At 40.2% G+C, this 25,793-nt stretch overlaps 1 protein-coding gene across 2 annotated transcripts in view; it reads right to left on the bottom strand.

Moving 5' to 3' along the window:
• The window catches only part of LSM14A (LSM14A mRNA processing body assembly factor), a 57,725-nt gene that overhangs the window by 19,929 nt on the left and 12,003 nt on the right, over positions 1-25,793 (bottom strand). For both annotated transcript variants that reach the window (XM_047789667.1, XM_047789668.1), the window contains exons 2-4: positions 16,838-17,001; positions 13,832-13,961; positions 4,146-4,268 (exon numbers count right to left, since the gene is read on the bottom strand). In XM_047789667.1, coding sequence (XP_047645623.1) covers positions 4,146-4,268; positions 13,832-13,961; positions 16,838-17,001 — 417 coding nt within the window. The remainder of the gene's footprint in view (positions 1-4,145; positions 4,269-13,831; positions 13,962-16,837; positions 17,002-25,793) is intronic.

Genomic DNA, 25,793 nt, shown 5'->3' with positions numbered 1-25,793 from the left:
AGGGATCGAACCTGCATCCTCATGGATACTAGTTGGGCTCAATTCTGCTAAGCCATGATGGGAACCCCTGCACTGATTTTAAGTATACTTTTTTTTGGTCTCCTAAAAAATTTTTTGTCTTTTCTACGGCTGCAACTGTGGCATAGGGAGGTTCCCAGGCTAGGGGTCTAATCGGACCTACAGCCCCTGGCCTACACCACAGCCACAGCAACGCGGAATCGGAGCCGCATTTGCGACCTACAACACAGCTCACGGCAATGCCAGATCCTTAACCCACTGAGAGAGGCCAGGGATTGAACCTGAAATCTCATGGTTCCTAGTCGGATGAGGAACCACTGAGCCATGACGGGAACTCCTTTTTTGGTCTTTTTTTAAGGGCCGCACCTGCAGCATATGGAGGTTCCTAAGCTTGGGGTTCAAGCAGAGCTCCAGCCGCTAGCCTATACCACAGCCACAGTAATGCCAGATCCAAGCTGCGTCTTTGAACTATACCACAGCTCACGGCAGTGTCGGATCCTTAACCCACTGAGCGATGCCAGGGATTGAACCTATGTCCTCATGGATCCTAGTGAGATTCGTTTCCACTGAGGCACAACAGGAACTCCTATGTTATATAGACTTCGTTAAGTGGTAAGCCCTATTTCATTACTTTTATTCTTTTTTTTTTAGTGATTTTAATTTTTTCCATTATAGCTGGTTTACAGTGTTCTGTCCATTTTCCACTGTACAGCAAAGTGATCCAGTCACACATACACACATACATTCTTCTTCTTACATTATCCTCCATCATGCTCCATTATAAGTGAGTAGGTATAGTTTCCAGTGCTATACAGCAGGATCTCATTGCTTATCCATTCCAAAGGCAAAAGTTTGCACCTATTAACTCCAGATTCCTAGTCCATCCCACTCCCTCCCCCTCCCTCCCCCTCCCACTTGGCAACCACAAGTCTGTTCCCCAAGTCCATGAGTTTCTTTTCTGTGGAAAGGTTCATCTATGCCATATATTAAGTTTCCAGTTTACTTTTATCCTTAAAATATGTCTAGGTATACTTCCAAGCATAATTTTAAAGACAGCCTCTGTATCTTTTATCAGGTTCTCTTACTATTCCATCTAGATTTATTGAGAAGTAAAGTCTTCCCAATAATCAATCTTTGTATTTAGGAATATGATACACATCTCTGATTATATGCAACTCATGTCCTTCTATTATATTTTGTGTCCTTCATCACAGAAGTTGGCAATATTTCTATTTCTCATCATTGTGAACATCTTTTATCTCCATAAACAGTCAGTGGGTTAGGTTTTAGCATAACTATTAATTTTTGTACATATTCTTTAGATTTTACCTTTATCTAATTTAAGTCCCTTTTTGGTTCTGGCTTCTTCAGTGAATTCTCAGTTCTAAGTAGAAAGTCAGCACTGGCAAAAAATGCTAATTCTAACATTCATATTTCTTTTTTTTCTATGTATTCCTGACATAGCTAAAAATTCCAGGACAATGCTGAGTAGCAATGATAATCAGCATCCTTATTTATGATTTTAATAAGAACTTTTCTGGTGCTTCAATATTAAGATAAATACTGGCTACTAATTAAGATAGCTAACATCTACTGAGCATGTTCTATACATGTCAGGCACTATGCTAAGGGCAAACATGCATTTATAAATTTAATACTTAGAGAGGGTTCCCATCGTGGCTCAGTGGTAACAAACCCAACTAGTATCAATAAGGTTTCGGGTTCAATCCCTGGCCTCGCTCAGTGGGTTAAGGATCTGGCGCTGCCATGAGCTGAGGTGTAGGTTGCAAATGCGGCTCAGATTCTGCGTTGCTGTGGCTGTGGTGTAGGCCGGGGGCTACAGGTCCGATTAGACCCCTAGCCTGGGAACTTTCATATGCCACAGGTGTGGCCCTAAAAGGCCAAAAAAAAAAAAAGTAACCCTTATAATAAGTCTATTGGTTTATCAGTAAAGGCTCATTTTATTTTGTCTTTTTTGGATCCAAGCCACATCAGCAACCCACCTCACAGCTAACGGAAATGCCAGATCCTTAACCCACTGAGCAAGGCCAGGGATTGAGCCTGCGTCCTCATGGATACTAGTCGGGTCAGTTACCACTGAGCCATGACGAGAACTCCAAAGCTCGTTCTATGGTATAGAAAACTAATGCTTAAAAAGATTATTTTCTCCAATGCAGAATTCTTAAAAAAATAAAATAACTAGCACTCATACACTTATGTGAACCTAGAAAAAAGTATGGATGTATATATATGCATATATATGCGATTTTTGGGTAGTAAGATTATGGGTATTTTTATTTTTTTCCTATGCTGAGTGTATTTCTAATTTACCTACAACAAATCTTTAGAATTTAAACAATGAAAAAAATTTAAGTTATTTTAAATCAATATGAATAAAAGTAACTACAACTATTTCAAAATATCTAAAGTAAGATACATTGGACTGTTTAGCTTTGGCTTGTTTTTACCCTCAAGAGCTTAAAAAAATATTTTCCTGGAGTTCCTGTCGTGGCGCAGTGGTTAACGAATCCGACTAGGAACCATAAGCTTGCGGGTTCGATCCCTGCCCTTGCTCAGTGGGTTAACGATCCGGCGTTGCCGTGAGCTGTGGTGTAGGCCGCAGACACGGCTCGGATCCCGAGTTGCTGTAGCTCTGGCATAGGCTGGCAGCTACAGCTCCGATTAGACCCCTAGCCCGGGAACCTCCATATGCCGCAGGAGTGGCCCAAGAAATGGCAAAAAGACAAAATAAAATAAAATAAAATAAAATTCTCCTATGATTACAGCATTTTTCTGAAATGACTTTACATTGTTTGATTTAACAATAAACATCCATATGAAGCAATGGGCCAATAACATCCACTCTAGCAGTAAATAAGGAATCTTAGGACCACTGTACATTACGAGTTTGGTTGGTGAAAAAACAGAATTAAAAAGAAATGAGATAGGATCCTTTAAGCTTTCTCTTTTTTTCCCCTGCACCTGTGGCATGCAGAAGTCCCTGGGCCAGGGATCAAACCCATTCCACAGCAGTAACCAGAGCAATAGCAGTGACTGTGCCAGATCCTTAACCTGCTGAGCCAGCAGGGAACCCCTATTTAAAATGTAGATCCTCAAGCTCCAGGGGTTCTGATGTAGCAGTTCTCAGGATCTATGTTTTTTTGTTTGTTTTGTATTTTTAGGGCCGCACCCAAGGCGTGTGGAAGTTCCCAGGCTAGGGGTTGAATCAGAGCTATAGCTGCCAGCCTACACCACAGCCATAGCAACACCAGTTTCAAGTCACAACTGTGACCTACACCATAGCCCACATGTTCTGGATCCTCAACCCACTGAGCAAGGCCAGAGACTGAACCTGCATCCTCATCGATACCAGCCAGGTTTGTTACTGCTATGCCACCAGGGGAACTCCAGGATCTACATTTTTAAGAAGCATTCCAAATCAAATAATTTGGTTGTGGGTGGTCCATACTGAGCACCATTGCTCTAGATTCTATAAGGATGACAGGAAAGATCCAACAGCATAATGAATAGTATGTTTCTTTAGCTGCTATTTCAAGTTCATCGAAGATGGTTTATCCTCAGTGGTGAGTTTGAGACTGATCTGTAATATTTAAGTACTATATGCAAATAATAGAATTGCCTTGTAAAAAAAACGGTCAAACTTAGATAATGTTCACCTTTTCAGTTTTATGATCTAAGAACTATAAAAAGTGGAAGTCAATCAATTATAAAAAATGGCAAGTCACACAATTATAATAAATAGTGAAAAGTTATTCAATAATATACTTATTTCAGCAGCAATTAGAAAAATTTAAAAAGAACTAAATAGGAATTCCTGTTGTGGCTCATCAGGTTACGACCTGACTAGTAGCCATGAGGATGCAGGTTTGATCCCTCGCCTTGCTCAGTGGGTTAAGGATCTGCTGTTGCTGTGAGCTGTGGTGTAGGTCACACAAGGCTTGGATTCCGTGTTGCTGTGGCTGTGGTGTAGGCTGGCAGCTGTAGCTCCAATTTGACCCTAGCCTAGGAACTTCCATATGCTACAGGTATGGCTGTATGAAAAAAAAAAAAAGAAAAACCACTATAGAAGTTTAGAATGGAAATAGCTGAATGAAAAAAGAGCTTACCTTGAGATAATTGTGTTTTTAGAGATCTTGTATCCTGTGTAAAGGCAGAACCAACTGCACTACTTTGGGAGAGGGTACCGCTGTTTGATGCTTCTGTTCCAAAGGATGTCAAGGAGCCTCCAGCTTTAAGATTTTTTTTAAATGACAAAAAAAATTTTTTTTAATTTTAAGCTTTTCAATTATTTAAGGTAACATACCATTTGAATGATAATTGTCCCCTGCCCTGTAACACTTGTGTAAATTAATAATAATGAAAATGAATGAAACTGAATCAAAAAATAATTTGAAATCTCTGACAATATAGGAAAAAAAGCAAGCCAATATACAATCCAGCATCCCAGCATTCTTGGATGCAAACAAGTTTTGTAACATGCAATACTGTCCTGCATAGTTATGCAGATGGAACAACAAAAATGTATATCAGATAGAAAAGTAACAAAAATGGTACATTCAACACCAACGTTAAGGTTCAACTCTTTTAATACCAAGCATTTGCACAAATAGCCAAATCAGCAGACAGGTCTACAAAGAGCTTTTCCAGCATTTCCAAGACAATGGATAATGAACTCCAGTCCATTTTAATGCTTCCCCTCAAGACAGTATTGTGGGGCTGCATTCTGCCTAAAGTAACCACAGAAAGTTCTGGTAATTATGAGTAACAAAATCCCTTAGGAGGACCCCATTCTTTGCTATACTAGGTTATGTCAATCATCCTTACACTTCTTCAGATTTTACCAATCATTCATCTTCCATGTGCTGTGCTCTCTTCTTTTTTTTTCTTTTTTGTCTTTTTGCCATTTCTAGGGCCACTCTTGAGGCATATGGAGGTTCCCAGCCTAGGGGTCTAATCGGAGCTGTAGCAGCTGGCCTACACCACAGCCACAACAACTCGGGGATCTGAGCCGTGTCTGCAACCTACACCACAGCTCACGGCAATGTTGGATCCTTAACCCACTGAGCAAGGACAGGGATCGAACCTGCAACCTCATGGTTCTAGTTGGATTTGTTAACCACCACGCCACAACGGGAACTCCTGTGCTCTCTTCCTAATATTTAATCTATGTAGGTTTTCTCTAGCAGGAAATGTTTCAACATAGCCTTTCTTTTCTCACCTTTAAATCCAACCTAAAAATAATACTCAAAATAATCTTTTATGAAATAGAAACATAACTATATTACTATAGTGCTTAAGATCCTCTGACAGCTTTCCACTGCCCTCAAGAAAAAACATTCAAACTATTTACCTTCATTTATAAGGACTCCCCCCTCATCTGCCTCCCTCTTATTACTTTCCGTATTTTCATGTCTACTCCACTAAAGTTTATCCACCTGCTTTAGAATTATTTAAAGATTATGATCATGCGGTAGCCCCCCTCTCACACCCAACCCCTGAGATCTTCTCATTTCCAAGATGAGCAACTCCAGTTCTTTCAATCATCACTCACCTTTACATGGTCTATAAGCCTTGCCCCCCCCCCTTTTTTTTTGTCTTTTTGCTATTTATTGGGCCACTCCCGGGGCATATGGAGGTTCCCAGGCTAGGGGTCGAATCGGAGCTGTAGCCACCGGCCTACGCCAGAGCCACAGCAACGCTGGATCCGAGCCGTGTCTGCGACCTACACCACAGCTCACGGCAACGCCGGATCGTTAACCCACTGGGCAAGGGCAGGGACCGAACCCGCAACCTCACGGTTCCTAGTCGGATTCGTTAACCACTGCGCCACGACGGGAACTCCGCCTTGCCCCTTTTAATTTCTATTAATTTAATGAATTGCTGTTGTTTATATCTCTCTTAAAATGGGGCATCGGAGCCTAACACAAGAGTTCTGTTGTGGCACAGTGGGTTAAGGATCCAGTTGTCACTATCATGGCTCGGGTTCAATTCCTAACCCAGGAACTTCTGCATGCTACAGATGTGGCCAAAAACAAACTTGAAAAGAAAAAAAGGTATAAACAACAAGGTCCTACTGTATGGCACAGGGAACTATATTCAATTTCCCATGATAGACTGTAATGGAAATATTTAAAAAAGAAAGTATATATATTTATGTACAACTGAATCACTTTGCTATACAGCAGAAATTAATACAATATTGTAAGTCAACTATACTTCAATCAAAAGTTAAATAAATAGGGAGTTCCCATTGTGGTGCAGCAGAAACAAATCTGACTAGCATCCATAAGGATGTGGGTTTGATCCCTGGCCTTGCTCAGTGGCTAAAGATCCGACGTTGCCGTGAACTGTGGTGTAGGTCACAGACATGGCTTGGATCCCATGTTGCTGTAACTGTGGTGTAGGCCGGCAGCTGTAGCTCCGATTTGACCCCTAGCCTAGGAACTGCCAATATGCTTCGGGTACAGCCCTAAAAAGCAAAAAAATGAAATAAATAAATAAAAAGAGAAAATAAGTTCCCATTGTGGCTCATTGGGTTAAGGACCCAATGCTATCTCTGTGAGGATATAGGTTCAATCCCTGGCCTTGCTCAGTGGGCTAAGGATCTGGCATTGCCACAGGCCCCAGGTGCAGCTCTGATTCAACCTCTGGTCCAGGAACTTCCACCTGCCACAGGAAAGGCTATAAAGATTTAAGAGAGAGAGAGAGAAAAGCACACTTCCATGAAAAACTAAAATGAACATTAATCAAATATGTTTATAAAAAAATTTCCTTTTCTGAATCTTGAAACTGGGAGTAAACTTCCTCATTCTTTAAGATTGTTTTGGCTACTATAGGTAGCCAAATATTAGTCCACACAAATATTAGAAATGGCATGTCAATTTCCATTTTTAAAGTGTCTGATGGGATTTTGATCAGGGTTATATTCAATCTATAAACCAATTTTGATTTTGGGGAAAGTATCATTGTAAAAATAATATTCAATATTCCAAACCATAAGCATATATTAACTCTCCACTTATTTAGATCTTTAATTTCTCTCAGCAATGTTTGGCAGCTTTTATAGTAGAGTTTTCCCACCTTTAGTACTACTAACATGTTGGGCCAGATAATTCTTTCTTGTTGGGAGAGGCTGTCCTATGTATTGTAGGATTTTAAGTAGCATCCCTGGCCTCTACTTACTAGATACTGGAAGTATACTCCAGCTGCGATAATCAAAAATGTCTAGGAGTTCCCGTCGTGGCACGGTGGTTAACAAATCCGACTAAGAACCATGAGGTTGCAGGTTCAATTCCTGCCCTTGCTCAGTGGGTTAATGATCCGGCATTGCCGTGAGCTGTGGTGTAGGTTGCAGACGCGGCTCAGATCCCAAGTTGCTGTGGCTCTGGAGTAGGCTGGCTGCTACAGCTCTGATTCGACCCCTAGCCTGGGAACCTCCATATACCGAGGGAGCAGCCCAAGAAATGGCAAAAAGACAAAAAGACAAAAAAAAAAAAAAAGATGTCTCCAGCATTACCAAATGTTCCCTGAGGGAGAGGTATAGGATGAACTCCCCTCTACTGAGAACCACTGTTACAAAGGTTTTAAGATATCTTTTATTATATTCATATCTGGGTATACGATGTTACTGATGCTATTTAAGCTATGTTGCATTTTTTATTTCATTTACCAATAGTCTATCCTAGATCAGCAAACTTTATATATACGTAGCCAGATGGTAAATAAAATATTTTAGACATTTCAGGCCAAATCTCTGTTATAACTCTACCCTTATAGTGAAAAAGTAGCCAAAGACAACACGTAAATATATGGGTATGGCTGCATTCCAATAAAATTTTATTTACAAAAAAAAGAAGGCTGGTAGGATTTAGTCTGCAGGCCATAGTTTGCCAAACTGTCTGTTCTAGAATACAAAAATACAGTTGATTTTTATATACTTACAATGCATTCCCTTACCATGCTAAATTTACTCATTCATTCTAGTGGTTTGAATATTCAAAAAAATACACATTTTCTACATACAGAATCATGTTACTTTCAAATAATGACATTTTTAGCTCTGCCTTTCCAATCTTTAAAGATTTTACTTTTTTTTTTCTTGCCTTACTGAATTAACTAGGACTTCTAGGACAACATTACATGAAATTTTGCATTTGGTTTATTCCTTACCTCAAGGGAAAAGCATTCATTATCCCACTATTATGTGTGTAAGCTTTTCATTTCACTGATCAAATGAGAAAATTCCCTTCTATTCCTTAGCTTTTTTTGGTAAATCCTTAGTTGTTGATAAATGGGTACTGAATTATATCAAATGCTTATTCTTTTTTAAAATTTTTACTTAAGTAGAGTTGATTTATAATGTTAATTCCTGCATATATATATTTCCATTATGCTTTATCACAGGATACTGAACATACTTCCCTGAGCTATACTGCAGGACAATGTCATTGATCCATCCTATATAGTTTGCATTTGCTAATCCCAAACTCCTAATCCTTCTCCCTCCCAACCCCTCATAAACCACAAGTCTGTTTTGTATGTCTGTGTGTCTGTTTCATAGATATGTTTGTTTGTGTTCTATTTTATTATTATTATTATATTTTTAAGGGCCACACCCACAGCATATGGACGTTCCCAGGCTCAGGGTCCAAAGCAGAGCTGTAGCTGTTGGCCACAGCCACAGCAATGCCAGATCCAAGCCATGTCTGCAACATATACCACAGCTTAGTTGGATCCTTAACCCACTGAGTGAGGCCAGGGATCGAACCTGTGTCCTCATCAATGCTAGTCAGATTTGTTTCTGCTGAGCCATGATAAGAACTGCTGTGTCATATTTTAGATTCCACATACATGGTATCACATAGCATTTGTCTCTTTCTGCTTCTCTCAGTATGATAACCTCTAGGTCCATCCATGTTGTTGCAAATGGCATTATTTAATTCTTTTTTATGGCTGAGTAATATTCCATTGTATATATTACACACCACATTTTCATCCATTCATCTGCTGATGGACATCAAATGCCTGTTCTGAATCTCTCAGGCTTGCGGTTTTTCTACTTTATTCTGTTAATGTGGTAAATTACTAATGATTTTCAAATGTTAAAACATCTTTGCATTCCTAAAATAAACTTCACTTTGTCATTATGTACTACTACATTGTTTAGGAACTGCTGGCTTCCACTGGTAATACTGTGTTAAGGATTTATTAATATATGTATATGGAAATAGCTATAATTTAATTTTCTGTAATGATTTTATTTAGATTTTGGTATTTCAATTTGCTTGCCTTGGTTATCTGGTTGGGCAGTGTTCTTCTTTATTCTCTCTCAAAGAATCTGTGTAAGATTGGTAAAATTATTTCTTTCCTAAATGGTAGACTTTATCAGTAAAGCAAATATTCTAGAATTTTCTTTATGGACGATTTTATTTATTTATTTATTTGCTTTTTTGGGCTCCACCAGTGCCATATGGAAGTTCCCAGGCTAGGGGTTGAATTGGAGCTGCAACTGCCGGCCTATGCCACAGACACAGCAACAAATGCCAGATCCAAGTCACATCTGTGACCTACACCACAGCTCACAGCAATGCTGGTTCCTTTAACCCACTAATCGAGGTCGTGGATGGAACCTACATCCTCATGGATACTAGTCAGGTTTGTAACCCCCTCTCGGGAACTCCTTTATGGATGATTTTAAATTACAGTTTCAGGAGTTCCCGTCGTGGTGCAGTGGTTAACGAATCCGACTAGGAACCATGAGGTTGCGGGTTCGGTCCCTGCCCTTGCTCAGTGGGTTAAGGGTCCGGCGTTGCCGTGAGCTATGGTGTAGGTTGCAGACGCGGCTCGGATCCAGCGTTGCTGTGGCTCTGGCGTAGGCCGGTGGCTACAGCTCCGATTCGACCCCTAGCCTGGGAACCTCCATATGCCATGGGAGCGGCCCAAGAAATAGCAACAACAACAACAACAAAAAAGACAAAAATAAAAAAATAAAAATAAAAATAAATTACAGTTTCAAGCTCTTTAAAAGATAAGAGTGATACTGAGAGTCTATTTCCACTTATGTTGGTTTAGGAAAGGCTTTTTTTTTTTTTTTTGTCTTTTGTCTTTTGCCATTTCTTGGGCCACTCCCGCGGCACATGGAGGTTCCCAGGCTGGGGGTTGAATTGGAGCTGTAGCCGCTGGCCTACACCAGAGCCACAGAAACATGGGATCCGAACTGCACCTGCAACCTACATCACAGCTCAAGGCAACGCCGGATCCTTAACCCATTGAGCAAGGCCAGGGATCGAACCCACAACCTCATGGTTCCTAGTCAGATTCGTTAACCACTGAGCCACGACGGGAACTCTGGAAAGGTGTATTTTCAAGGAATTTATCTATTTCATCTAAGATGCCAAATTTGTTAACATAAAGTTGTTCACAATATCTTCATATTACCCTTTTAGAATCTATAGTGATATCTACTCTTTTATTCTTGATATTGGTGACTGACATCTTTTTTTCCCCTTGCTCAGTCTTGCTAGAGGCTTATTTTATAAAACTTTTCAAAGAATCAACTCATGGCTTTTTCGATGGATATTAACATACATGTTTCGGCTTGTTTCTATTCCATTGATCTCTGCTTTAAAATTTTTCTTCCTTTTAGTGCTTTTGGGCTAATATACTTTCTTTCTGTTTTTTTTTTTTTTTTTAAGCTTCCTAACAAGCTAGCGGCTCTTTTGGATTGGGCCTATAGCATGCAAGTTCCCAGACCAGGGACTGAACCCACACCACAGCAGTGACCCGAGCCATACCAATGACAACACCAGATCCTTAACCTGCTGTACCACTAGGGAACTTCCCCCTGTTTTTTGTTTTTTTTTGTCTTTTTGCTATTTCTTTGGGCCGCTCCCCGCGGCATATGGATGTTCCCAGGCTAGGGGTCGAATCGGAGCTATAGCCACTAGCCCATGCCAAGCCGTGTCTGCAACCTACACCGCAGCTCACGGCAACGCCGGATTGTTAACCCATTGAGCAAGGGCAGGGACCAAACCTGCAACCTCATGATTCCTAGTCGGATTTGTTAACCACTGCGCCACAACGGGAACTCCCCCCGTTTTTTATTTTGTGAATAAGTAAAATATTTACATACTTAAAAAGTCATAACTATATAAAAATATTCACAGAAAAGAGTTAATTTTAATAAAACCTGTTAACATACCAATGAGTTTCAAGATACACTTGAAACTGGATTTGTAATTCAGTGAAATAAACTGACAGTGATTATTTCAGTGGAATTAAAAAAGAATGGGCTGTAATTTGAGATTTAAAAACATATTCTTGGAGTTCCCGTTGTGGAGCAGCAGAAAAGAATCTAAAAACCATGAGGTTGCAGATTTGATCCCTGGCCTCGCTCAGCGGGTTAAGGATCTGGCGTTGCCGTGAGCTATGGTGTGGGTTGCAGATGCAGCTTGGATCCTGCGTTGCTGTGGTTGTGGCTGTGGCTGGCAGCTGTAGCTCTGATTTGACTCCTAGCCTGGGAATCTTCATATGCCTCGGGTGTGGCCCTAAAAAGCAAAAAAAAAACCCCAAAAAACAAAAAACAAAAAAACCCCAAAAAACCCCCATTCTCTACTTTGGGAATTTCAATAAAGGTGTACTTAAGTGACCTCTATTTATGTAACAGCTATAAAAACAAACAAAATCTGATCGATTATACCTAGCTTTTGCACATGACAACCTCCAATCATAAGTAGGACTGTTATTAGCCAGCCCTAGGATACTTTCTCCCTACAGTATTATATTTTTCTCAAACTTTGTTACCATAAACAAAGAATGCTCTCAAACATGCTATATGTGAATATCTCTCATAGGTGATGTTAAATGGGACAATCACCCACATTCCACTTAATACTCCTTAATAGTCTTACTATTCCCTAATAATGGCATTATCTTCATTCCATTTTTGAAAATCCACCCTGTGGAAAAAAATGCTTATTTTTAATTTTTTTTTTTGTCTTTTTAGGGCTGCACCTGTGGCATATGGAAGTTTCCAGGCTAGGGGTCAAATCAGAGCTGCAGCTGCCAGCCTATACCACAGTTCACAGCATGGTGGATCCTTAACCCACTGAGTGAGGCCAGGATCAAAACCGAATCCTCATGGATACTAGTTGGGTTCATAACTCACTAAGCCACAAAGGGAACTCCAGAAAATGCTTATTTTAAGTGGATATCTCTTATGTAGATTTAAAATAATATTCAATGAAATTTGGTAACTGGATATATCTAGACTTTTAAAAAATGTTACTGTTCTAGGATAGAAAGCCCAGAATTAAACCCATGCACCTACAGCCAACTCATCTATGACAAAGGAGGCAAGAATATACAATGGAGAAAGGACAGCTTGTTCAATAAGTGGTGCTGGGAAAACTGGACAGCCACATGGAAAAGAATGAAATTAGAACACTCTGCTAACACCATACACAAAAAGAAACTCCAAATGGATTAAAGACCTAGATATAAGACCAGACACCATACAATTCTTAGAGGAAAACATAGGCCAAATACTCTCTGATATAAACGACAGCAACATCTTCTCAGATCCACCTCTGAGAGTATTGACAATAAAAACAAAAATAAACATATGGGACCTAATCAAACTTCAAAGTTTCTGCACAGCAAAGGAAACCCTAAACAAAATGAAAAGACAACCCACAGGATGGGAGAAAATCTTTGCAAGTGAATCCACTGACAAGGGATTCATCTCCAAAATTTATAAACACCTCCTGCAGCTCCATACCAAAAAAACAAACAACCCCATCAAAAAATGGGCAGAAGATCTAAACAGACAGTTCTCCAAAGAAGACATACAGACGGCCAAAAAACACATGAAAAGATGTTCAACATCACTATTATTAGAGAAATGCAAATCAGAACCACTGTGAGGTACCACCTTACGCCAGCCAGAATGGCCACCATCAAAAAGTCTACAAATAATAAATGCTGGAGAGGGTGTGGAGAAAAAGGAACCCTATTACACTGTTGGTGGGATTGTAAATTGGTGCAACCACTGTGGAAAGCAGTATGGAGATTCCTCAGAAAACTAAACATAGAACTATATTTGATCCAGCAATCCCACTCCTGGGCATCTATTCAGAGAAAACCACAATGCAAAAAGACACATGTACTCCGATGTTCACTGCAGCACTATTTACAATAGCCAAGACATGGAAACAACCTAAATGTCCATCAACAGAGGAGCAGATCAAGAAGATGTGGTACATATACACAATGGAATATTACTCAGCCATTAAAAAGAACGAAATACCGGCATTTTTAGCAATGTGGATGGACCTAGAAATGATCATGCTAAGTGAAGTCAGCCATACAATGAGACACCAACATCAAATGCTTTCACTGACATGTGGAATCTGAAAAAAGGACAGACAACTTTCTTTGCAAAACAGATGCTGACTCACAGACATTAAAAAACTTATGGTCTTCAGAGGAGACAGTTTGGGGGGTGGGGGGATGTGCTTGGGCTGTGGGATGGAAATCCTGTGAAATTGGATTGTGATGATCATTATACAACTACAGATGTGATAAATTCATTTGAGTAATAAAAAAAAATGTTACTGTTCTAAGAAATGGCATTTATGGAACCATTAATCACTAAGGACATTAAAGTCTTTAATGTACAAAAGAAATACCAAACAATATATCTGAAAATTTGTGGTTAAATTTCATAATCTTTGTGGTAAAGACAGAGAAATTACCAAAAAAAAAAAAAAAGAAAAAAAAAGGCACAACATACCAACACCAACAGCCCCAAACTGCTGCCCAACTAATGAACTTGGACTGAATTGACTGTATGTCGGCATCCTGCCAAAAGGTCCGTAGGAGCCCACTGACTGGAATGAAGAAGTAGATGAGCCTAGTGAAGACTGAAGAAAAGATCATAGGTTAATTTTCCAGGCTCTAAACAATATGTACATATTGAAAATAAATTTGTATATTTACATTTTAAAGAAAACCATTAAATTACAACTACTAGGAAAAAAAGCCATTATAACAACTTGCAACATGCATTTAATTTTAAAATAGCTGATTTTAAAATTTGTATATATGTGCTAATTATACTTAATGTAATTTATAAATATTTTTTCTACAATGAACTCCCCCTTTGAGATCAGTTTTATAGCTAATTTAGCAAAGAACCGAAAAAAAGTTTTACCTGAGTAAATAGTCATTATATTTAAAGAAAAAATATGAGAAAAGTTCAATTTGGTTTTAGAACTAAGTTTCAGTCTGGCACTGATATAAAACTGACATTTTACTTTTGATTTTACTTTCGTTTTCAATTACTTGGGGTATACTACCAAATTTATAGGAAAGAGATGCACAAACCATACTATACAAAACCACTTACCCCTTACATAAATACAGTTATTATTACGTTAAAGAACACTTTATAAAAGGCTTAATGTACTAAACCTAAAATATATTCTAGTTCTCTGTGGCACAGTAGATCTGGTGTTGTTATTGCAGTGGCTTGGGTCACGGTTGTGGTGCAGGTTCAATCCCTGGCCTAGAAATTTCCACATGCTGCAGGTGTGGCCAAAAAAAAAAAAAAAATCTAGTATGTATACATGTACACTTTATACATTAATTTATCTTAACATAAACATTTAATAAATATGAAATGTACTAACAGCCACCAAAACATACATTCTCTGATGAAACGACCTTGTCTGCACGTTTGCTGCTAGTGTAAGGCACATGGCAGGTACTCAATTCAATACTGAATGAATGAACTGAAAAATGAGAAGTCAGAAGTTCCTGCTGTGGAGCACTGGGTTAAGGATCCAGTGTTATCTCTGTGATGGCGCAGGTTCCATCCCCAGCCAGGTGCAGTAGTTAAGGATCCAGCAATGCTGAAGCTGCAGCTCAGATTTGATACCTGGCTCAGGAACTTCCATATGCTTCGGGTGTGTTTAAAAAAAAAAACAAAAACAAAAAAAGGAAGTCAAAATTTATGGAGGTTTTTTTTTTTTTTTTTTGCTTTTTAGGGCTGCACCCAAGGCATATGGCGGTTCCGAGGCTAGGGGTCCAATCAGTGCAGCTGCCAGCTTACACCACAGCCACAGCAAAGCCAGATTCGAGCTACATCTGCGACCTAAACCACAACTCATGGCAATGCCAGATCCTTAACCCACTGAGCAAGGCCAGGGATTGAACACGCATCCTCATGGTTCCTAGTCAGATTCGTTTCCACTGCACCACGATGGGAACTCTGGAAGAAATTTTTAACATAATTTTGCTCTCTTGATTTTTCTCATTCCATAAAACTGACTATTTAACTTTTCCCTGGAGAGTTATCAAAAGATATATGAGTCAGATAACATCACTCTTTGGTATAGGCAGCTATCTCTAAGAGAATGTATCTCTTCTCCCTCCATTTAAGAAGTTCACATTTTCTCAGGATTCTTTCAGACAAATTCCTCAAAAGATGTTAAAAGGGAAGGATTTAAAAAGGGTGGGTGGGTGGGAATAAATGAGTGAAGAATTTTTTCAGTTCATGTTGTAAGAACCAAATTGCCATTTCTTATTTAAAAGGCTTATCTTATATTAAGAAAAAAAATAATAAACTAAGTGTTAAAAGACATTTTCTCTTTTTCTCATTTTAATTTTATGTACCACTTAATATTTTTTAGACGAGTACTTCCTTTAATAGCTGGAAGTAATGCACATATATGCAAGATAATGTGTGCATATGTACATATGTATGTATGTGTATACATATGCCATTTTTTTTTGTCTTTTTTTTGTTGTTGTTGTTGTTGTTGTTGCTGTTATGGTTGCTATTTCTTGGGCCGCTCCCGAGGCATATGGAGGTTCCCAGCCTAGGGGTCAAATCGGAGCTGTAGCCACCGGCCTACACCAGAGCCACAGCAACGCGGGATCCGAGCCGCGTCTGCAGCCTACACCACAGCTCACGGCAATGCCGGATCGTTAACCCACTGAGCAAGGGCAGGGATCGAACCCGCAACCTCATGGTTCCTAGTCAGATTTGTTAACCACTGCGCCACGACGGGAACTCCCATATGCCATTTTTTTAGGGCCGCACCTACAGCATATATAAATAAGTTTCAGGGCCAGAGGTCGAATCAGAGCTGCAGCTGCCAGCCTACACCACAGCCAGAGAAACACGGGATCTGAGCTGCCGCAGCTTGGGACAACATCTTAACCCACTGAGTGAGGCCAGGGACCAAACCTGCATCCTTACAGACACTGCGTCAGGTTTCTAACCCTCTGAGCCACAATGGGAACTCCCACCACCCTGGTTTATAACATGAACCACATGTGAATAACATAGTGGCATGGATCCTGGAGCAGACATCTTAGATCTATTCAAACTATGGCTCTACCTCAATTTCTTCGCTGGCAAAAATGAGAATAACTATAGTAAAAGCTCAGAGGGTATATTATTACTTAAGGAGGACTGTCTTATATACAGTGCTTTGAATAGTGCCTCTTATAAACTTAGACCTCAATACATATTAGCTATCTTAACTGTTGCTGAAATAGACAATATAATAAAAATTAACTCCTCGGCCATTTCTTTATTAATTCCAACTTACGCTCTAAAGAGAAAAACCTGGGTGAGAACATTATACAGTTATTTAAGGTATCTAGATAAATAAACTACATGAGTATTCAATTGAGAAAATTCAAAAAACAAAAACAAGGAGAGGCAAAATCCAAGGCTAGTTATGTGCGTGAAATCTGCCCATACTCCAAGATAGATTTACTATGTTACCTGAACGATAGCTGGGTCCTGAGGCAAAGAACATTGTGGTTTTGGTGGCTCACAAACAGTTAGGTCTTTAATATCACTCCCACGGAATATAATGTATTCAAAGACTTCATCTCGAGGTGGTATTGGACGATCTGTTGGTCTGTCTTCTGTACCAAAGGACCGAACTGGTGAGAAAACAGAGGACATGAGGTAATTTCTATTCATTGCATTCAGGTAGTGCTCTTACAAATGCACTATTTCAAGTATTAAGCAGCAGTTCTTAAATGTCATCCATGAGAAAATATTTATTAATTTGCAGCTAAATAGTTTTAAAGTCACAGCTGTGGCTCAAATTCAATCCCTGGCCTGGGAACTTTCAAATGCCATGGGTGTGGCCATAACATTTTGTAAAAAAGGACTATCTATGTTACATGGTTGTGTTCTTCCTACATTTTTATTTACTTAAATCTTTGGTGGTTGTGGTAAGAGGAAATATTAAAAATATTCATTGATTTATTTTTAATGTCCTTATTTGGCAAAACAAAAAACTGGCAACCTGTGTAATATTTTTGGGGCGGGGGGCAAGGAGTAAGTGAAGATTTCCAATCTACAAAAAGTGCCAAATTTGAGAAACTGAACTTCGAGCTTAAGATGAGACAACAGAAAGAACATCTCTCTTGGTGAGTTTGTCCTCTAGAAGCTAAGGAAAGCAGCTATCACCTATTCAGCCCATTGGACAGCCTGAAATGCTCTAGTTAACTAAAATACCTATCTCATATTAAATCTGATTATTTTAACACTTAAGATAGCATTACTTAAGGAGTTCCCACTGTGGTGCAGTGGGTTAAGAATCCAAATGCCAGGGCTCAGGTCACTGCAGAGGCAGGGTTTGATACCGGGCCTGGCTCAGTGGGTTAAAGGATCCAGCATTGCTGTAGCTGCAACCTAGTTCGCGGCTGTGGCTGGGATTCACTCTGGCCCAGGAACTTCCATATTTTGAATGTGTGGCTGTAAAATAATAAAAAATAAAAAAGATAGGAGTTCCCGTTGTGGCACAGTGGTTAACAAATCCGACTAGGAACCATGAGGTTGCGGGTTCGGTCCCTGCCCTTGCTCAGTGGGTTGATGATCCGGTGTTGCTGTGAGCTGTGGTGTAGGCTGCAGACATGGCTCGGATCCCTCGTTGCTGTGGCTCTGGCGTAGGCCGGTGGCTACAGCTCCGATTAGACCCCTAGCCTGGGAACCTCCATATGCTGCGGGAGCAGCCCCAGAAAAGGCAAAAAGACAAAAAAAAAAAAAAAACCTCTAGGCTGGGAATCTTCATATGCTGCGGATGGGCCCTAGCAAAAGACAAAAAAAAAAAGATAGCAGTATTCAAAGTTGAACTGTGGACCACCTGCATTAGGGTGAGCTAGCTAATAAGATTTCTGGGATCCTCTTAAAAAACCTACTGACTCAGACTTTCTGGGAAAAGGGTGCAGATATCTGTATTTTAAACCAATTCCTTAGGAGAGTCTTTTTTTTTGGCCGCGCTTGCAGCATACAGAAGTTTCTGGGCTAAGGATTGAACCCGAGCCACAGCAGCAACGACGCCAGATCCTTAGCCCACTGAGTCACCAGTGAACTCCAAGAGAGTCTTATGAATTCTTTTTTTTTTTTTGTCTTTTTGTCTTTTCTAGGGCTGCACCTGCGGCATATGGAGGTTCCTAGGCTAGAGGTCCAAGTGGAGCTGTAGCTGCCAGTCTACACCAGAGCCAGAGCAACAAGGGATCCAAGCTGCATCTGTGACCTAGACTACAGCTCACAGCAACGCCAGATCCTTAACCCACTGAGCGAGGCCAGGGATTGAATTCGCAACCTTAGGTTCCTAGTAGGATTTGTTAACCGCTGCGCCACGACAGGAACTCTGAGAGTCTTATGAATTCTTAAAAGACTTCTAAAAATGTGAACATCTCCACAGAAGCTCCAAATAGGAAAGTTTGCAGTATCAGATAGTATCCATTTAAAGAGTATCCTAGAGGAAATAGGCCCCTTATCACTGTGCAAAGTTTCAAATTTCAGTTTCAAATATGCCTTTAAAAAAAAAAAAACCTGGAGTTCCCGTTGTGGCGCGGTGGTTAATGAATCCGACTAGGAACCATGAGGTTGCGGGTTTGGTCCCTGCCCTTGCTCAGTGGGTTAACGATCCGGCGTTGCCGTGAGCTACGGTGTAGGTTGCAGACTCGGCTTGGATCCCAAGTTGCTGTGGCTCTGGCGGAGGCTGGCGGCTGCAGCTCCGATTCGACCCCTAGCCTGGGAACCTCCATATGCCGCGGGAGCGACCCAAAGAAATAGAAAAAAGACCAAAAAAAATTAAAAAAAATAAAAAAAATCCTAAAAATTATTTCCAGTGCTTATAAGACTTTTAGGAAAGATGGTGACCTAGGTGTAGGTTTGCAGAACATTCCTCCCTAAAACTAAAGAAGATTAAAGTTAAGATAACCTTAAACTAGGAAAATGCCTCAAGCCCATACCATAAAGCTTTAATAAAAAATATCATTCAGGAGTTCCCGTGGTGGCGCAGTGGTTAATGAATCCGACTAGGAACCATGAGGCTGCGGGTTCGATCCCTGCCCTTGCTCGGTGGGTTGAGGATCCTGCGTTGCCGTGAGCTGTGGTGTAGGTCGCAGACGCGGCTCGGATCCAGAGTTGCTGTGGCTCTGGCGTAGGCTGGTGGCTACGGCTCCGATTAGACCCCTAGCCTGGGAACCTCCATATGCCGCGAGAGCGGCCCAAGAAATGGCAAAAAGACCAAAAAAAAAAAAAAATCATTCAGATACTCAATGAGTTAGTCTAAACTGGAAGACCAATTCCAGAATCCATATGTAGCATGCTGAGAAATTTTCCCAGGCATCCTCCAACTTGGTGGATAGGGACAGGAACACAGACATGATAAAGGAAAAGATGTAGAATGCCCTAGCTGAGGTTCCTCTTTCTCTGATGGCCAAACTATACTTTATCACGGAATGAGTGATAAAGTGACAAGGTCCTACATTTTGTCCTTTAACCAAAAAGAAGGCTAGAAAGAATTACAAAAAGCTAGACTAAGAAAATTACAAATAAATCAGTTTCGCTCCTAACCTTACCACTGTCACTACTACCACCATACAATGTTTTACAAAATCTCAAACATCCAAAGTAAGAGATTATCTCATCCTGAAGCTGTGGGTGGGTAAGAAGCTTCATGAGACTTTCCAAGGCATAACAAAACCATGCAGACTACACCCATGTACTCAAAAGACAGATTAAAAATCCACTGAGAGGAGTGCCTGTCGTGGCGCAGAGGAAACAAATCTGACTGGGAACCATGAGGTTGTGGGTTCGATCCCTGGCCTTGCTCAGTGGGTTAAGGATCTTGGTGTTGCCGAGATCTGTGGTGGAGGTTGCAGACATGGCTCAGATCTGGCATGGCGTGGCTGTGGCTGTGGCATAGGCTGGCAGCTACAGCTGATTGGACCCCTAGCCTAGGAACCTCCATAGGCCACAGGTGCGGCCCTCAAAAGACAAAAAAAAAAAAAAATCCACTGAGGATTAATATTTATCACAACAAACAGAAGAAAATTTCCTAACAAGACGACACAAATTTAATCAGAAAGTTTCACTGTATGTCCAGAAAAAAAAAAATTAGTGCACTGTAAGCCATACAGATAAAAATTCAGTGCACTATAAGCCAACTTTGCTATATTAAAATAAAGAACTCACTGAAACAGTGACACAAAAAAATACGTGTGGTACAGCAGAAACTAATCTGACTAGTATCCATGAGGATGAGGGTTCAATTCCTGGTCTCACTCAGTGGGCTGGCAATTTGGCACTGGTATGAGCTGTGGTGTATGTCACGGAGGCAGTTTAGATCCTGCATTGCTGGGGCTGTGACATAGGCTGGAAGCTGCAGCTCCGATTCAACCCCTAGCCTGGGAACTTCTATATGCAGAGGGCGTGGCCCTAAAAAGACAAAAAAACAAACAAACAAACAAACAAAACCCCAGAAGAGAACACTTCTTTAGTAATGCATTTTTTTTTTTGGTCTTTTGTCTTTTTAGGGCCGCACCCGTGGCATAAGGGGGTTCCCAGGCTAGGGGTTGAATCGGAGCTGCAGCTTTCAGCCTATACCACAGTCATAGCACAGCCAGATCCAAGCCCGCGTCTGTGACCACACCACAGCTCATGGCAACACTGGATTCTTAACCCACTGAAAAAGGCAAGGGATCAAACCTGTGTCCTCATGGATGCTAATCAATTTGTTTCCATTGAGCCATGATGAGAACTCGCTGTAACACATTCTATGAGGTCAGCATCATCCTGATGCCATGGTCAGACAGATACCATAAGAAAGGAGCAGATCAATATTTCTTATGAATACAGACACAAAAACCCTCAACAAAATACTGGCAAAATAAGTAAAAACTTGGAGATGCTCCTCAAAAAGGATATACAAATAGGCAATAAGCTCATAAAAAAGAAGTTTAATATCATTGGTCATTATACAAATGCAAATCAAAACTATTTTTACAGGTTCCCACTGCAGTTAAGAATCTGACTGGAGCAGCTCACATTGCTGCTGAGGCATGGGTACAATCCCCGGCCAGGGAATTCTGTGTGCAGAGTTGCCACAGCTGTGGCATAGGTTGCAGCTGCAGCTCAGATTCACTCCCTGGCCAGGGAACTTCCATATGTCATGGGTGCGGCCATAAACAAACAACAAACAAACACCACCCACAAAACTACCATAAACTTTTGGATGGCTTTAATGATTAAAAAAATTAGAAAATAACAAATATTGATGAGGATGTGTAAAATAGGAATCCATGCACATTGCTGGTGGAAAAGTAAAATGGTGAAGTCCCTGTAGAAAATAGCTTTGCAGTTCCTCAAAAAACTAAATATATAATAACGTGATCCAGCAATTTCATTCATATGTAAGAAAACCTATGTCTGCACAGAAACTTGCACATGAATATTTCAAGCAGTATTGTTCATAACTGCCAAAAGTTGGAAACAACCCAAAGCCCATCAACGGATTAATGGATAGAAAACACACAGACACACAGACACACACACACAACACACACACACACGAGTATTATCAAGCTATAAAAAGAAACAAAATGCTGATATGTTACAGCTAGAAAGAAGCTCCAAAGCATTACGCTAAGTGAACGAAACCAGACACAAAAGTCACATATTGTGTGATCTTTTTTACACCATATATAGAGAAAAGGAAAAGCCAGAGACAGAAAGCAGATTAGTGGTTACTAATCTGAAGCGGGAAATGGGGAAGGATTACTCAACAGGTAAGAAGTCTTTTCCCAAGGTGATGGAAAAAGTTTTGAAATAGGGAAAGGTGGTGGCTGCATAACACTGTGATTAGACTAAATGCCACTGAATCATACACTTTACTGTATATGAATTTCACCTCAATAAAACACACACACACACAAATATAGCTGGTAAGAGAATACACAACATGGTAATAATAGGTGGATTATAATGTTGAAAATACAGGTAGTTGTCCTCTATAGTCTCAATTTCATCATGTTGTGACATTGCTTTCGTAAGTATTCTAGTTTTTCTTATTTGCCAAACTAGAAAAGCTCCAGTTTTAGGCTGATGTTTAATAGAGTGGGAAGTAGGAAAAATATATTTTTTTCTATTAGTCTTAAAAGAATATAATCAATTCCCAACTTCTGACTACAAACAACAGCAAAGATGTATTAAGAGAAATGGATGTGACAAGTTTTTTTTGGGGGGGGGGGGCACGACATGTGCCATATGGAAGATCCTGAGCCAGGGAGTGAATGTGAATTGGAGCTGCAACCTACGCCATAGCTGTGGCAACTCTGCATCCTTAACCCACGGTGCCGGGCTGAGGATTGAACCTGTGCCTTGGCAGCAACTTGAGCCACTGCAGTCAGATTCTTAACCACTGTGCAACAGTGGGAACTCCAATGATAATCTTCTTAAAAAAAAAAAAAAAAAAGGTCAAAGTTCTGGCAAAATCATTTACCTAAAAAATCTGTCTCTAGATCAAACAATCTTGAACATCACACTAATGCCAAACCTGGTTACCAGTGTATTAATATCCATACATATAGGATTTTCTTTACAGCTCAGTGGATTAAGGATCTAGCATTGTCACTGCAGTGGCTCTGGTGGCTGGCCAAGGAATTTCCATTTGCAGAGGGTGTGCTTCCCCTCCCTTCAAAGTACCCGTATAGGGAAGAGCTGTAGTGACCAAATTCTCAATACAATAGCTCTATTATAAAATACCAAAGCTTTTAAGTTTAAATACGATACATACATCTATAATTAAGTATGGTGGGAACCCTCAAAATGATGTTAAAACTTTTCCAAAGGCTCTAACAACCTTTTTTTTTTTTTTTAAAGGGCTGCACCCGTGGCATATGGAGGTTACCAGGCTAAGGGTAGAATCAGAGCTATAACTGCTAGCCTACACCACAGCCACAGCAATGCGGGATCCCAGCCATGTTTGTGACCTACACCACAGTTCACAGCAACACTGGATCCTTAACCCACTGAGCGAGGCCAGGGATTGAACATGTGTCCTCGAGGATACTAGCCAGATTAGTTTCTGCTGAGCCATGATGGGAATTCCCTCTAACAACTTTTAGACACAAACAAAAAATTATAAATTAGGCTCTAATGTTGATTGCTAAAGAAGAAAAGTCTATAGAATACTAAAATAAGAGCAATAAACGAAAGGTTGAATTATTCAGGAAATGTCTAAAAGTAAGTTGGGAAACTAAGGCTAAGTTCAAATGGAAATCTAGAATAACGTTTATGATGTATCCTGAAAGTTAAAACTCCTGTCAAGTATCAGTTTTAAGACTTGGTCCTAATCACTTATCCAAACTTAAGTGCCAAGCAAATTTATTATTGTCCATACACAGAGCAGATTTTCTGTCCTCTACTATAGCTCTTCCCTAAACCTGACCTATCCTAAATTTCAGCTTAGATACTACTTGTGTTCATGACGATTTTCCAAAGAAACAGAACCAACAGGATGCACATATACACACAGAGACACAGAGAGATTTATTTTAAAGAACTGGCTTATGTGAATATCTAAAATCTGCAGAGTAGGCAAGCAGGTTGGAGAACTGTAAGTCCAAAGGTGGTCTGGCAGAATTCCTTCCTGCTCAGAGGAGGTCAGTCTTTGCTCTATTAAGGCCTTCAACTTGACTGGCTGAGACCCACCCATACCCCACATAATGGACAATTATCTGTTTTACTCAAAGTCCACTAATTTAAACATTAATTTAATTTAAAAAACACCTTCAGAAACATCCAGAATATGTAACCAACTACCTGGGCACTGTGGCCCAGCCAAACTGATACAACACTTGCCATCACTCAGCTCAACCGGTAATACTCCCAGGTGGAAGGGACACATTCTTCCTCTCACAGAGCATTCTACCATTGTCTAGACCTACCTCTTCTCGGATGAAAGATCTTCAGGAGAAATATCTGTATCTTTGCAACTCCCACAGTATCTAACACAGTGCCCTACATACTGCTGACATTTACGTATTTCTTGAATAAATTCCACAGTGAAAAAAGCTATTAAGTAAGCTATTTCCAAAATTACTGAGCACTGTTTAATATCAAGGGAATTGAATTAAATTATACAATAAACCTACTTAGAATAAAATAGGAAAATGACTACTTACAGCAAAAAGAAATAACAGCTGGACAACAGGATGGGAAAACAAAAAAAAATAGCACACAGATTTTTTTTAAAAAAACACCACAGATGCACAAGCATCAAACCAGAGAGGGAAAAAAGTACTGAAAAGCTGCACTTGGTATTTTTTTTCCTCCTTCTGATATCTGTCTTCAAGTACGGTTCTTGGTTCATACTCAGTATTTATATTTAATTTATATTTAACTCTTGCCGAAACTATTTGAGATACGACATATTTAGAACAAGCTGTTATATAAGGGTTTAATACAAGGTTTAATTACTTAAATATTGAAAGAGCTCCATTTATCAAGCTATCTCTTCTACAATGTAGACCCTGATAGCAGGATAGTAGTAAGCAGACTCTAGATTTTTTTCTTTTTGTTTTTTTTTGCCTTGCCCATGGCATATGGAAGTCTGGGGCCAGGGGTCAAATCCATGCCACAGCAACTCAAGCTGCTGCAGTGACTATGCTGGATCCTTAACCTGCTGTGCCACACAAGAACTCCTTGGATTTTTTTTTTTTTTTAACTTGAGGGGGAGCTTTAAAAAGTACGATTGTATAGGCCTGCTCTCTGAATCACACCACAACCTGCCTTTACAAACTTCCACTTTCTGCACACCTGAACCCTCGTCTTTGGTCCGTTCTTCACCCTTATCCACACTACTTTCTTTTCTGTTAGGAAATATTATTGTGCTGAGTGAAAACATCTGTCCCTAGCCTCTGTAATCTCTTCCTGTACCCACTACATACTTGTCATCCATAATAGAGACATTACTACTAATCTTCTCTCTGCAATATTCTCAATCTCCTCAGCAGTATAACATGCCAATCATTGGTGATCCAAAGATAAGAGTCCACCGCCCAGATGACTTTCCTTTCACCTTTTCAACCATATTCTTTTTATTTTATTTTTTATTTATTTTATTTTTTTATTATTATTTTTTTTGTCTTTTTTTTTTTTTGCTATTTCTTGGGCCGCTCCCGCGGCATATGGAGGTTCCCAGCCTAGGGGTCTAATCGGAGCTGTAGCCACAGGCCTACGCCAGAGCCACAGCAACTCGGGATCCGAGCCGCGTCTGCAACCTACACCACAGCTCACGGCAATGCCGGATCCTTAACCCACTGAGCAAGGGCAGGGACCGAACTTGCAACCTCACGGTTCCTAGTCGGATTTGTTAACCACTGCGCCACGACGGGAACTCCTCAACCATATTCTTAAAACAAACTCATTT

Source organism: Phacochoerus africanus, chromosome 8, assembly GCF_016906955.1.
Source record: "Phacochoerus africanus isolate WHEZ1 chromosome 8, ROS_Pafr_v1, whole genome shotgun sequence".
Classification (NCBI taxonomy): domain Eukaryota; kingdom Metazoa; phylum Chordata; class Mammalia; order Artiodactyla; family Suidae; genus Phacochoerus; species Phacochoerus africanus.
Note: the sequence above shows the minus strand (reverse complement) of the source record. Positions and strands in the feature narration are given on the sequence as shown.